The sequence below is a fragment of the Acomys minous genome (genome assembly GCF_964271855.1).
Source record: "Acomys minous genome assembly, chromosome: 13".
Classification (NCBI taxonomy): Eukaryota; Metazoa; Chordata; class Mammalia; order Rodentia; family Muridae; genus Acomys; species Acomys minous.
In genome coordinates, this window is record NC_140495.1 from 46,643,396 (window position 1) to 46,658,599 (window position 15,204).

At 42.5% G+C, this 15,204-nt stretch overlaps 1 protein-coding gene across 1 annotated transcript in view; it reads left to right on the plus strand.

The window, feature by feature from the left end:
* The window catches only part of UNC13C (unc-13 homolog C), a 435,075-nt gene that overhangs the window by 177,453 nt on the left and 242,418 nt on the right, over positions 1–15,204 (plus strand). Inside the window, exons 8-9 of the mRNA XM_084752876.1 lie at positions 8,279–8,506; positions 10,609–10,750. Coding sequence (XP_084609002.1) covers positions 8,279–8,506; positions 10,609–10,750 — 370 coding nt within the window. The remainder of the gene's footprint in view (positions 1–8,278; positions 8,507–10,608; positions 10,751–15,204) is intronic.

Sequence of the window (15,204 nt, forward strand, 5' to 3'; positions counted from 1 at the left end):
GCAAATTGGATATTGATTCCTCTCCCTCTGTGGTCTCATCTCCAACGTTCACAACTACGATATTTTGAGACACTCAAATAGGTTGAATATATTGAGCATCCCCCATGGGTAGAGGATTTTCTCTTGAAAGAAAGTAAACACTATTTACTTCTCTATAACTTAGCACTTGTGTAAGCTCTAGAGATGCTTAATAAATGTGGGATAAACAATGGATAAAGGCATAAAAACTACAGTGAAAAGTAGCCAGGCAGGAGAGGAGACACTAGGGGGATGACTTGGTGAATATAAGCAGTGGCCAAACACTCATACACATAAAATAAAAATAAATAAGAACTGAGCATCTCTCTGTATAACCACGCATAGTTGGAGACACTAGACCAATAGACAGAAGAGCCGAGTGGACTGTTGATTTCAGAGGTTCTGGTGTCCTGTCAAAAGCTAAATGATTATTTCAGGAAGGTTTTCAACCAGAAGCCAGGTCTGAACGCACACAATAGTGGTCTTTCTAACTTTCAGATAAATGTGTAAAATTAACCAAACATTCTAACTAGAGCCCCTGAACCTGATCCTTGATGCTTTCGTGCCTTTTCTCTCGATGCCAGGCATCTATGCTGTGCTGGCCTGGGTTTTCCAGGGGTCTCTTCATGAGTCCTCGTGGCTTGGCATGCACACCCAGTCCGGTAGTTGGCCCCTCACACCACCAGCTCTTGTTTCACCTACACTCATGCTGAGTTTTCAACAATACAAAGAGATACAATGAACTAAGGGGAAAAATCAGTTTGGGTAACAGTGGAATCAGCAGTTGAGTTACCTTGACCCAAGGATTAGTCCATTAAAGACCTAGATGAGTAGAGGGCAACCTTTACATGCTCTGGTCAGCCCTAGGAGAGGGCACAGGAAGGAAAGTGTGCCCACAGGACACCCGAGAATAAGCAACCCTGAAGTGCACACTGTGTGTGCTGAGAGACTCCACTTAAAAGGTCTGACCTCCAACTTTCCTGCTACTATAATTTCGTGCGAATTAAGTGATGCTTTGCCACTTTCATAGATGCACACATAGTGTACTTTGATCCTGTTTGCCCCAATTACTATCTCTTATTTCTTCCCCTCCCTCTGAATTGCTTCTTACCAAATTGTCCCCTCCTACTGTGGTGTGTGTGTGTGTGTGTGTGTGTGTGTGTGTGTGTGTGTGTGTGTGTGTGTAACCAGTGAGATTAATTACAGCTGCTTGAATAAGTATGGGACCATAGGCATAGGCATAGGCCATAGGCAACTGACCAGTAGCTACACCACTGAAGAAAATAAGTGATAACTAATCCCCCCAACAGACACACATACACACACACACACACACACACACACACACACACACACACACACCTTAGCTACCAATAGTACTTCACATAAGGTTATTGACTTATAAGGCTCTTCCTGACCCAGGTAGGGGTATTTATGCCCATCCACAGCATGTCTTGTGCAGGTAACCACAACTGCTGGGATTCCGTGGATGCAACAACTGTGTCGTGTTCTGAAGCAGGGTTCAACAGCACTCCTCCACAGCCTCCAGCTCTTGTGCTCTTATTTTTCTCCTTTTTCTGGGGGCACTATGATCCTTGAAGGGAGTTATATAGACATCCCACTTAAAACCTCCTAACCTCATTCTTCACATAAAAGAAAGTTAATAATGGCTGCTCTCAACTCCAGCTAACATCCAAAGCTTCTCTCTCTCCCTCTCTCTCTCCCTCTCTCTCTCTCTCTCTCTCTCTCTCTCTCTCTCTCTCTCTCTCTCTCCTCTGTCTGTCTATCCCTGTCTCTGTCTGTCTGTCTGTCTGTCTGTATCTTCCCATCCATCCTCATGCCCCATACACACTCACATGTGTACATGAGCAATTTGACAACTTATTGAAGCTTGTCTGATTGGAACTTGCACGGACGGACATAAAACCTCAGCTCTTTCTGTAATAGATAATTCAAAACAAAATGGTAATCTTTATGCTTTTAAACACTAATTAATGATCAACATTTATGAATAGTTTATATGAAAATTATTTAATATTAATAATCTTCACTTCCTCCACACACAAAAAAAACCTAAGTCATCTAACTCTCTTAAAGTAGGAGGGGAAAAGTCAAACAGAAGTAAAGTCATGCTCACAGCACAGTCATGACACTATTTTTTAGTGAGGAAAATATCAATATTAAGACACGTAAAAGTTTCCATGGAGAATCATATGTTATTGAATTTGTCCTAGGACGTAGGAGAGAGTTCAGGCAAAGAGAACAGGTGGCAAGGTTGAGAAAAACTTTAGATGGAAAACCTATTCCCCTGAAGAAAAAATCAATAAATCTCACAAGCTTTCATTTTCTGGTTTATAGTAGTCTAACCTCACCCCAGCTCTAAGCAGACATCACAAAGACTAAGTGGACAATGGGCCCAGCTGGCTTCCCTTCCAGTGTCGCCTCCAGTGCTGTTCCAGACATGGTGGCTGCATGTGTGCTGGACGGAGCTGGGATGAAAGAGAATTATTTCTCATCAGTCCTGCCCCCCACCTGTATCCCTGTGCTTTGCTGAGCATGGAGCCATTTAAAGTTTTTCATGTGTTCGTGTGTTCCTTTCATTTCTGAATAGGATATGAAGAAACTAAATGTGACAAAACAAACAAACATCTTTCTTTCTTTTTCAAGAGAGGGTTTCTCTGTGTAGCCTTGTCTGTCCTAGATTCGATTTGCAGACCAGGCTGGCCTTGAACTCACAGAGATCCTTCTGCCTCCATGCCCTTAGTGCTGGGATTACCTTTCCTTCTTTAACTTCTCTCTCTTAAGTTTCCCTCGGCATATTTGAAAAATTGAGCACATTTTAAAATTATTGATTTGTCCCCTTAAGCCGTTAAGATATTTTTGTTACTCTAATTGGGAAATCCCAGAAATTACCGATGAGATACAAGAACTTGTCCTGATTTTTTTTTACTTATTTTTATTCTATTTTTAATTTATCTTTAGTGAACACATTTCCCAAACTCATGCTAGGAGATTGCATTCGCTGATCAGGATGCTTAACTGCAGAGGAGACGGTACATGCAGAGGCAGAGTGGAGGGAGTGGTTAGAGTTTGGCTTCCCTTGGGGGCAGATACAGACAGTCAAGTCACTTCTGTAGAAGGTGGCAGTTCCTCAGGAGAGGGCCCCCTGCCCACATGCCCTCATTTTCATCACAGAGCCACCTACAGAGGTGGGAGAGATTCTTCATCACACCGCACGGCAGTGCCTCCAGTTATAGGGCCTTTGTTTTCAAGAACTGTGGATTATCAGCCAAGGAGGAGGTGGCCTCTGGGGGAGTCGCAGGTCTGTTCCATGGAGAGACTGAAGGCATATGAAAGGAGGAGGGCTGGGGTTATCTCAGATGTAAAGCCACTAATGGGGAGGGTGGGGAGATGTCAACTCTGTGCCCACCTACATGATTCCCAGAAAGAAAACAGGCATCCGAAGAGGACTACCCACGTGATGTCACAGGGAGAGACACGTTTCTATGCTACAAACTGGCACAGCAAAAGCAGCACTCAGATGCCTCAACCCTGACATCCATCTGTGTGCTCTCCCTAGATGCTAACCCACCACCACCAGGTCTGATAATCTCAAGCACTTGTAAGGGTTTTGGGGTATCTAGAAGCAAGTTAACACACTAACTAAAACACCCAGATTCTTTAAGAACTTTAAGAAAGAACTTTAATGTCTTTCGTCTTTAAGCACTGTATTGACCCCAGCTGGCTAGTAGCTTTGGAGACAGCAGCCTTTGGCAAGTACTGGGTGTGACCCTGTTCATGGAAGCTTCACAGTAATGATGGTGTGAGCGTAAAGTCCTGCAATTCCTTGTTAGGCTGAAATACGTTCATAGACGGCTCTGATCTTTGCCTGCTTGGCTTCTTTAAATCCCACATTTAATCAGCAGTAGATGAGGATAGCTGTCATTTTGCATTATTCTTGAGCTCAGCCCTCACCTAACCTCCTAGGAGGAGATATTCCCATCATTCCCCTTTGCCTATGGAGGGGGCAGCTATGGCTTAGGGTGAAGAAGTAACTATGGGGGTTGAAGTGAGGATCAGTTGACACAGCGCTTGCTCAGCTACTAAGGAAGCCCCGGGGTAGAGTATCGTGCACTTCATAAAACCAAGCACAGCATTCCCTGCCCACCAGCACTCGGGGTGCAGAGATAGGAGGAGCAGAAGCTCAAGAACATGAGCCACTGCACGGCAAATCCAAGGTCGGCATGAAATGAGACCCTGTCTGAAAAGAAAGGGAAAAAGAGAGGAAGAGAGAAAGGAGAGGGGGGAGGAGGGAGGGGGAGGAGGAAGAGGAGGGGAGGAAGAGTGGGGAGTGGAGTGGGAGAAAGGGAGAGGAGAGGAGGTGGTAGGAGACAGGAGGCAAGAGAAGGGAAGGCGAGGGTAGTAAAGGGGAGGAGAGAAAAATTCAAATGCCGAAGGCCGGTGTTCTGGTCCATTTTGGAACTCTATAGCAAATTACCCTAAACTAGGTAGATGTTGCACGTCAGAACTTCCCTTCTCACTGCATCACCACCCCCCACCAGTAACCCGCAATATTCACCCCACGGCCCAGCTATTGATTTCCTGTGCCCCACAAGGCTAAGTGAAGAAAGGACCCCTTGACCTTCTCTGATAAGGGCGCTAAGCATCAATCGTCAGGGCTGTGCTCTCAGTGCCCTCCTTGCCCTGTGACTTTACTGAGGAGGTTTCAGTTCCGACGTTAATGGAACTACAAGCATCCAGAGCACATCAGTTAGGGACTGGTAGGTGGGGGCTTGCCGCCGGCAGTCTCCTTTACCCTAAACATTGCTAACTACATGCGCTCTCACCTTATTGCCACGTGATCCTTCCGTGTGTAGCTGGGTACATGCCCCCATGTTGGTTTGACCGAGATGCATGTGCTGTGCAGGTCAGTCTAGTTCCAGTCTGTCAGGCTCAGCTTTCTGGTGACAGTCACAACAGCCTTTTTTTTCTATGGCTTCCAAATCTGAAGCCAAGGGCCACGTGTTTTTTTTTCTTTATAACTGTATTCTTCAGCACTTTAATTATTGTGCATTGAGGAGAGAACTCCCTCCAGGATGATGGTCCGTGGCACAGTCTGCACAAAGCAGATGACTCAGTCAATTGACTATGATTGGCTTTTTACCTTTAATTCCTTCAAGATCTAGTTTGGCATCTATATCTATTCGGCACATGCTGTTTTCTAAACAGTGTGCCAGCTACTAGGCTATACATAGCAGGGCATGCCTCTACCAGCTAGAAAGACAGACAGACACACACAGGTAAGTGGGTCATTTTGAGTGCTAAACACAGGGGCGTTTGAGTGTTTATAAGTTTGCAGTGCTTGTATCACACGGAGGTGCTAGTGACACAAATGGCACCTGCCCTCTGCTTGTTTTCTGTGCTTAAGGACAGAAAGCGTAATTGTTAGACTGGGGAAGACTATATTTTCCGTTAAGGAGAAAAATGAAAGTGTGTCCTGAGGATAGACAGTAACGGACTGCAGCAGGAGGCCTAAAGAGTGCAGAGGCATTAGAACACCTGTCGAGCAAAGAAGCAAGGAGTGGGGCTGGGGACAAGGGGAATGTTGGAGGTTTATATGTACATAAATATAAATAAGTATATAAACACGCAGAATACATACATAAATAGATGTGAAAGAAGCGATGAGAGAGGGAAGCAGGCAGACTCACTTATTTGGAAAAATACTAAGGTTGTGAAACAGAAGGCTAATGAATTTCACACGAAGACCTACATCATCCAAATAATAGGTTAGAAAAGATAAAGAAAACAGGAGGTTCTGGTTGATAGTCCTGTGAAATTACATAAGAAGAAACCCATTTCCCTGTGTGGAATGTGTTCCCTTCTGGGTTAGACTGAATTTTCACTGACTAGAGAACACTGTTTTCTGTCGAAGCCAGATTCTCTCCCTGTTCTGTTGTGTGTGACTGCACTGCCCAGTCTGGCCATAGCTTTCAGATGGGCGAGGGAGGCTGCGTCTGGGCAGCACATCATACGCAACAGGGAGGTTTGCTGCAGTGCATCTCCTCCGATCTCAGCCACTCTTAATCACCAATGTCTTACTACTTCAGGAAGCTACCAGGGTGTTTTGAACAACTTACATAAATGCTTATTTGCAGTTATCACTGATTACTTTGAAATAAACAGAATAAGCCCAAAGGACTGGAAATTTGTGACAAATTGGAGCAATTTTAAAAAACGGTCTGATTGAGAAATTAAGATGTGGGTTTGATGAACAATAGAGCAATAGAAAGGCCTTACAGTTCATCCACTAAGTTAATTATGAATTCATGTCTGAAGCTCTGATCAACGCTCTTCAGAAACAAAATGCAAACACAGAAGAATTTCACAGCTTATGCATCTTCTCTGGAAATGACAGATAAGGGCTTAAACACAAGTGTCTGTTAGCCTCCCCTCCCTAAATTGGCAACCTCAGCTCACAGATCTGGCTGGTCCATACATATTCAACCAGAAACACAATTACAACACCAAAAGAAGTGAGAGATTTTAAAGCCTATTGTCAGAGGGTTGATTCTTAGGGATAAGCAATCTCTTGACATGTAGCTGTTGCCTGTGTGAGCAGCTACCCTGTGAATAGCACTCAGCTGGACGCCTCGCCTCCTGAGTTTAATGGCCTAAATCCTGGCCACTTGGTACCATAGGACTGGAGGACTCTTTGTAGAGCCTCTGTGCTAGCCAGTGGCCACAGGAGTGTGAGGGTGGGAAGTGAGCATCTTCATGCTGCTTCTAACCCTCCAAACATCTTAGTGTGACTCTCACTAAGCAAAGTTCTCCAGGTGCTTTGGATCTTGCAGGTATTTTCTACCCATCTTTGACATTTAAAGGGCATTCTAATACTTGAAGCCAACTCTGTTAGGTAGTACAGCCACACAGGCCAACCTAACTCCATCTCACTGAGTAAGCATTAGGTACTGTGTAGTCAAGCTGCTACTGGTAAATTGCAAACATGCTTAATTACTTAATGACACATAATTTACAGATACACAGCTGTTATGGGGCATGTTTTAACAGATGAGTAGGGTATTTACAATGTTTTTAACGTGAGAGTCATTCTTTTTTTTTTTTAATCTCATTTAAATATGATGTGAGAGCTGGTGGGTGAGATGGCAGAGCAGATAAACTGTGCTTTTCTACCACAAGTGCCAGGGTGAGTTCAATTCCCAGGGCCAACATGGCAAAAGGATTGAACAGACTCTTGATAGGTCCATGTGTGCCACGACAGAGGCATGTGCACACATGTGCACACTCACATCCCAGGAGGCTACACATAGCAGTGAGGATACCTGTGTGGATAGTGAAGTTGAGGGCCACTGATGTGGTGTTGGGGAATATTCCATAGCCAGGAGCATATGTAAAATACAGAATATCCAGGAAGCTGATGACAATCGCTAAACAAAAAAAATGCGTCCTATAAATCTAAAGGGTTTGGGTTGAAAGTGAAGTTCAGCCCATTTGACACCTTGACTATGTTGGTGGGGCTTTACCTGTGCTGCCTGCTAGGTGCACATCACAAACCAGTGGTGTCCAAACGGTTTTTGCAAAGAAGAACTCCAAGTGAATTTTGCACTATGTTTTGCTATGTAATCTGTGGAATGGAATTCTTTTTTTTTCTTTTTTTTTTCCTCCTTTATTAATTTATTCTTGTTACATCTCAATGGTTATCCCATCCCTTGTATCCTCCCATTCCTCCCTCCCTCCCAATTTCCCCTTATTCCCCTCCCCTATGACTGTTACCAAGAGGAATTCTTTTAATGTAGAGAGAACTCAACATTTCAGTATCGCTCCTCCCACTGAGAATAAGTTGAATGAGCTCTGGATTATTGATTCCCAAGGGAAATGTGCCACTTGCGTCCAATCCAGTTTCCAACTTTGCTTAGAGCCATTGAATACACCCTGACAGATTGTGTGCATCCTTCATGTTGTTTTTAAGTTTTTGGTTTGTTTGTTTGTTTTTTTTTAATTCAAACCAAGTACTTATAGAATTCCTTATTTATTCTGGTGTTGTGGTCATATGGGTGATTGACTTCCACTCGTTTACAAATTATGCTAATGAGGACTAATTGCTCTCGGTGTGGTGTCTCCTGATGTTTAACAGAAAGGCCCTCCCCCGATCCTCTAAGCAAAATCTTTGACACTCAGTGCATCTCCCTTTGAACCATCACACCCTGTAAGGTCAAACAGCACTGCTTTTCCATTGCAGGAGCAGCAGAGAAGAGCTCTAAGCACGGTGCTGAGGACAAGACCCAGACCATCATCACAGCCATGAAAGAAAGGATGAAGATCCGGGAGAAAAACAGGCCAGAGGTGTTTGAAGTCATTCAGGAAATGTTCCAGATCTCCAAAGAGGATTTTGTGCAGTACACAAAGGCTGCCAAGCAGAGCGTGCTGGATGGAACATCTAAGTGGTCAGCAAAAATAACCATTACAGGTAGAATATGGTTTTTAAGTGCGTTATTCCATAAAGAGGTTTTTTAATGTGTCTTGGGAATCATCATTAATAAAAAATTATACATAAAATACAGTTTTAAAAATCTTGTCCAATGGTACAAACTAAAATTTTAGGTAGGTTGAAATTTCATGACTTGTGTTTTACAAAATGATTTTTGTTGCTGTTGTCAAAAATAATTGTGTAGATTCTGGGGACTAACGTATTCCATTTGACCAATATTAATGTCTGTTTCTGGGAAGCTACTAGTCACCAAGGACACATGCCCACAGGCCCATACACTTGCTGATGTAAAACTATGTTGTTCTTAGTACGCACATTCATGTTGGCCTTCAGGAAATTCAAGAAAGACAAATAAACAAATAAATTTAAAAATTAAAAAAATAATAATAAAATAAAAAAATAAAAATCTTGTCAATGTTGACAAATCTACCTATTCAATTTTCTCAAATATATACAGGGAAATTAGAATAATTTCAGTCTGCATTCTGTTATTTACTCATTATTATCCTAAATGTTTAAAAGTTAGCTAGCTTATCTGTTGCCTGCCAGTGAATTTTGACAGCAGGGTCAATAATCTAGTCATTGAGTTTCACTGTTAGTGTGTTGCTTTAAGGAGAATCATTTTGGTAATTATACCCTTGTCTCCCTGAGCCTTAAGGAAAGACCAGTGATGGCTTAAATTCTTTAAGTTAAAACTCTGTGGTTGGACCTTTGAATGATATTAACATACACATTGGAGCACTTATTCTTCTTTCAGAGGACCTGGCTTTAGTTCCCACTACCTACATGGTATATTAGGGTAACCACTCAAGGGATATGATGCCTTTTTCTCACCTCCACAAGCACTGCATACATGTGCCGTACATACATGAATGCAGGCAAAATGGCCATATACATAAAATAAGCAATACCAGAAACACAGCCCAATCTTAACTTTCATCTTATTACACAATAGAACAAAGATACTTTCTTTATTGCATTAAGATGATCTATACTCATACCCAATCTATTAAATTCTTAAATCACATGCATTTGAGTTTTCCTCTAAAAGCTCACAACAGTCATTCTGTGTTTTAAGAATGTAGCACATGGCATTTGCTGTATTACTTTGATGTGTGATATGCCTCTTGAAATATGTTCCTCCTACCAAATCATAAGATAAACTCTTATGTTCCCCCTCCTCCCACCCCCTCACACACACACACACACACACACACACACACACACACACACCATGTTATTTTTCCCTAGGACTTCAATAGCTTCTTGCACACACTGCTGTAGTAGTAATCTTTCTTATTCTAGGGACTGATGCCATTTTTAATCAGGTCCTTTCACTTAACGCAATGTCTTCCAAGATCATGATGTGGGAAGTGGCAGTATTTTGTTATGAACTTCTATTAATAAGTTAATGAAAAACTTGAGTCAGCATTGATCAAAATGAGAATTATACCCAGCCAGCAGAACACACACAGTTGTTCAATATCACTGATTATTATGGAAACGTAGATCTCAAACACAGTGAGCTACTTCCTCACACATGTTGGAATACCTATCATCCAAACATACAAAAAATAAGTGTGCGTCAGAATGCAGACAGATAGGAGCCCTGCACAGTGCTGAGACTGATAAAAATTAATATCATTATTATGCAATAAGAGAGTCCTGTAAAATATTCAAAATGGAATTGCCACATGCTCCAGTGGTCCCACTATGGAGTATATACCCCAGAGGCAAAGCCACTATCTTAAGTAAATGGCCCTACTCCTGTGCTCAACTGCAGCCCAGGTCGCACCAGCTAAGGGACTGATTCAGCCTACGTGTCTATCAAGAGACGGACAAAGGGAAAGTGGTAGGCACACACAGTGGGTAGTGCTCAGCAGGAGGAAGGACAAGGGAAGATGTGGGGGTCAGTGCGCATGCTCCATCCTAGGTGTTTATGGAGTTCAGTGGGCTGCGAGAATGACGGTGCCAAGGATGAATCTACAGACCCAGAGCAAAACGACAGAAAATATTCTCTCTAATGGTTTTGTTTCTGGAAGAATCGTCATACTAAAGCCTTTGTTTCTGGTTCATTTCAGTGGTTTCTGCACAAGGCTTGCAGGCAAAAGACAAAACGGGGTCCAGCGACCCGTACGTGACGGTTCAAGTCGGCAAAAATAAAAGAAGAACAAAAACCATCTTTGGAAACTTGAATCCGGTGTGGGATGAGCAGTTTTACTTGTAAGTAGATGCCATAAAGCTATCTCAGAGGCAAGAGTGTTTGCCAATGAGTTTAAGAAGTTCACGATGACTAAAGAAGTCATCGCTAGGTTTCAGTCTCGTACAGAAATGTTGAAAGGGGAGTCTAGAATTTTAAACTTAATGCTATGAAGTGTTCTGTTTACTCTGGAAAAGTACGTGAAGGTGTGTGCCTCACGGTGTATGGGTGAGGCAGCACTGAAGGAAGTAGGAGCAGGTTCGCTGTGTAGTCTGTGACTTGGGATGTGAGTGCTCAGAGGTAGGAATCCATGGGCAAACACTGTACTACATGTGAGGATTTGTGACTACTGGCAGAAGAGACCTTGGGGCGCCACCTGGCCCATCCATCGTGGTGGAAATTAGACTAGACCACTCAGAGGAAATGGCTGATGATAACTTTATGATTTTGCACTGTCTATGAGGACATTTATTTATAAACCCTTACATCTTGCACCTAACAGCAAAAAAAAAAAATCATTTTTCTCTCCAGGATTCTATCTATAACTCTTCCTGTGGGGAGAAAAAAAGAAATGATTTCTAGTTATTGTCTGGTAGTAAGCCCCTAAAGAGTTTAAGTCTGTGGTATCTTCTTTACATGCTAAATGAGCAGTCTTGCATCTGCGTAAGTTTTTAACAAGGGAGGTGTGGGGTTTTGCTATTGTTATTTGTTTGACTATAGACCGATGATAAAGTATTTTAAAAATTGGTTTAGAGAATCATTTGGGATTGTGTAAGTATGAAATGAGCGATGAGGTTTGGATGGTGTCTCTTTTCAGAGGCATGGGCAGGCTAATCGCTAACTCTTTTTAAACAGAAGACAAGAAATCAATGGGTAGTTACAAATTGAGATTCTACTAGAGTCAAGTAAATGAATAAAGCCGGTTAAGGGCAGCAGAGGGAGAAAGATGGAAACCGGCCATTAACGAGAGCAAAGAATCCAGGACTGAGGTGCCTAGATTGCTATAGCATCCTGCAGACAGGACACAGCTAAAGCCTCCAGATCCTTAGTGGGAGCCACATAGACAAATCATTAAAAAATGCCTTGATTGAGGCATCATTGACAGACTGAATCTACACGTAGGCGAATAGTTAAGTTTTGCTATATGCCTGTTTCTGTAAAATGGTCACCTCAGACAAGATGGCCAGCTTGCCTCTTACTCCTAAAAGAGTTGTCCCACCCCACAAACGTCTCTCCCCCTGCCTCTCTTTGTGCTGACCAGAAACCAGTCTGTTTTCCCATTTTCTACATTTTCCATAGCTAGCATCATGGGGTATGTGCCTTTCTTCCATAGAGTTTCATTTGTTTTGGTAGACATGTTTTGAATTTTAGAATGCATTGCTAGTTCTTGTCTTTTCATGGCTGTGCAGTATTTCACATCTATCTCACATGGCATGCCAGGGCTAACCCAAACTTCCAACTTGTTAATGCTAAGTCTCAGATCTTTTCAGTCTTAGCATTCCGCCTTGTATACTGTGGCATCTTATGTAGGTTTTGTTCTGTGTCTCTCTAATGAGTAAGAATTGTAAGCATTGCTGTGCTTATACGCTGTGTCTCCTCTTCGATTAAGTGCCTACTCAAACATTTTGGCATTTTTACAGAGTTTGGCATTTTTTTTAGTTGCACATGCTTTATAGCTTTACATTTAGACCTTGGTGCATATTTAAATAAGATTTAGTATGATATACATTATACCTATGAATAGTTGAGTATTTGTCATTTTGAAAGCATTGTTTGTTCTCAGCTAAATTGCTTCCTTACCTTTTGATGAAATTCAGCTCTGCATGTGTGGGTGGCTGTGTTTCAGGACTCTTTGTTCTCTTCTGTTTGTCTGTTTATACTCAGGACGATGGAGCTTGATGGGCCAAACCCTTATTAAGAAGTCTTAAATTAAGAACGCCTTAGCCCGTGTGATGCTCTTCCTTTTTTTCAAAGTTGTGTTGACTACATTAAGACTGCTCCATTATTTCCATATTAGTATCATAATCCATTTATCATTTTCTTTACAAAATGAAGCGACGAAAGAGTCAATTCCAGATAGAATTTTCATTTCTTAATAGCCCTGGATGAGATTCTAGTATTAAATCAAATGGAAATGACACAGCCAGTAGCTCATTCTCTACCTTACCAGGAAGCATTTTTTGCCTTTGCTAATTCAAGTCCTAGCTGTGGCTTTATTGAGGCCACTGTTTCTTCATTTAGGAAAAACATCCTTTGCTACATCCTCTATGTGCAGATTGTTTTGATGAAGAAGCCTATGTTGGATTGTGCCCCTGCTCTTTTCTGTGTATTGGTTGGATTGTCATTTTGTAAACTTATCTTCAAGCTATATAGCATTGTGTGTGTGTTCCGATGGCTCCCTGCAGCAGGCCTACCGTAGCCTTTGTTTCCACTGGGCACGTGTGCCTTCTCCCTTCCTGCTGCCTTTGATATTTTAATCTCTCTGCTCATTTGCCCAACGTCATCACTGTGTGGTACAGTGTCCTTCTCCTTGTGTTTCTGGTGCTTAGGATTTGTTGAGCTGCTTGAGATTATAGATGTGAATTTTCTATCATATATGGGGAAAATCCTGGTCGTTATTTCTATAAAATTTATGCTTCTCATCCCAGTTTTGGAAACTGTGTTGATAAGTGCCTGAGTTATGTTGAACTTTTCTCAAGTCCTTGATGCTCTGACTTGATGCGATTTCATTTCATTTCACAGTGCAGAATGTTTGCTTTCGTTTTTTAAGATTTATTTTATGCCGGGCGTGGTGGCGCACACCTTTAATCCCAGCACTCGGGAGGCAGAGGCAGGTGGATCGCTGTGAGTTCGAGGCCAGCCTGGTCTACAAAGTGAGTCCAGGACAGCCAAGGCTACACAGGGAAACCCTGTCTCAAAAAAAAAAGATTTATTTTATGTTGTATGTACATGTGTATCGTTCTCTTTGCTCTGAATTATTTGACTAGTGGGGTTGTTTTTGTTTCCATATGAGACTTCTGATTCTGCCCAAGTTCTGTGGGGAGCATGACTGGTATTTTAATGGAATTACATGGCATTGGTTGCCATGTCTGTGTGGCCAGTTTCACGCTATTATTTCACCCTGTCCACAGATACGCATTAGCTTGGAATCTTCAGGGGTTTTCATGCATGTCTGCATCTTTTTCTAGTTCCACAGTGGAGGCTTTTTACCTGCTTGGTTGGGTTTCTTCCTAAGTTTATGTTTGTTTTTCTTTGGAATCATAATCAGTGGCATGCTTTTCCTGTGTTCTCCCTCAAAGGGTTTGTCATGTGTGTAGGAAAAGTAATTGATTTTTATATGTTGATTCTGAAATTTTTCATTGGTCCTGAGAAGCTGTTAACTTTTTTTTTCTTTTCTTTTCTTTCTTTCTTTTTTTTCTTTATCTTGTCTCAGCTTTATTTGTAAAAACAGTACAGGACACTGATCATCTGTAAATGTGTGTGGGTAGGTGTGTCACACCAGTCCTGTGTGTCTTCACATTGGCAGAAGCCTTTTCTATGGTGCCTTCACAAGGGCCTCTTAGCTGGGGACTGCGGCCTCTGCCTTAGTTTAAACCTTGGGCTGTGATTGGCAGAGCCTATGACCCTTGGCCATGCAGCTCCGAATCTGCTTCCCAAGCTTGGGATGAGCGATGAAAGCAAGCCAGCTGAGTGTGTGGCTGGGGCCCTTTGGCATCTTGGGCTTACTGGCCTTAGGCTTCACAAGGGCCTTAATGGCCTCTGCACGGCAGTCACTGCCTTTGCGTTGTTTGCCTGCATCTTCTTCAGGCCTTTCTGGCTGTGCTTCTTGGCAAAGCACATGTTCCTCAGGAACTTGGGGTCAACCCCCTTCAGAGATTTGTATCTTTATGACTGGGGTTTCTTAATGCCATTTCTGTGCCATTTGTGGGACTGGTTGTGTGTGCTGTGGTTCTTGGACTTGGCCATGTCCCACAGTGCCTGGGACCGGAAGAGAGTCTGGTTAACTTTTTGAGCCTATGCAGTACCTACAGTAAATGTTTGATGCCTTTGACCCACAGTTTCTGAGAATTTCTGAGAATTTCTGCTTACCCGGCTCAGCTCCGTCTGCACAGCTTTCTCAGTCTGCAGCAGGCCTTTCTATTTGCACATCTTTACGTCTGTATTGTGTCTTGGACAACATTGCAAATATCACTTAGTCAACAGCTGGGTATTTGGATATCCTGTAAACACTTCTACTCTTTGTTCCAAAAATCAGTTACATAAAAAAAAATTTTTTTCATTTGTTTGGATCTTGCTTTAAAATGTACTAGACAGAATTAAAATGGGGCCTTAGGATAACCATGCTGCTCTCTAAGCAGGCTAGGGTTTTAAACGCATTCTGCTCACAGACGCTTGTATTCTGGGGCTTTTCTCATTAGCTAAGTGGAAAGCTGCTCCTTACCTAGCTCTGGGTGGGTGCTAGCCTCTCTGTTGCATC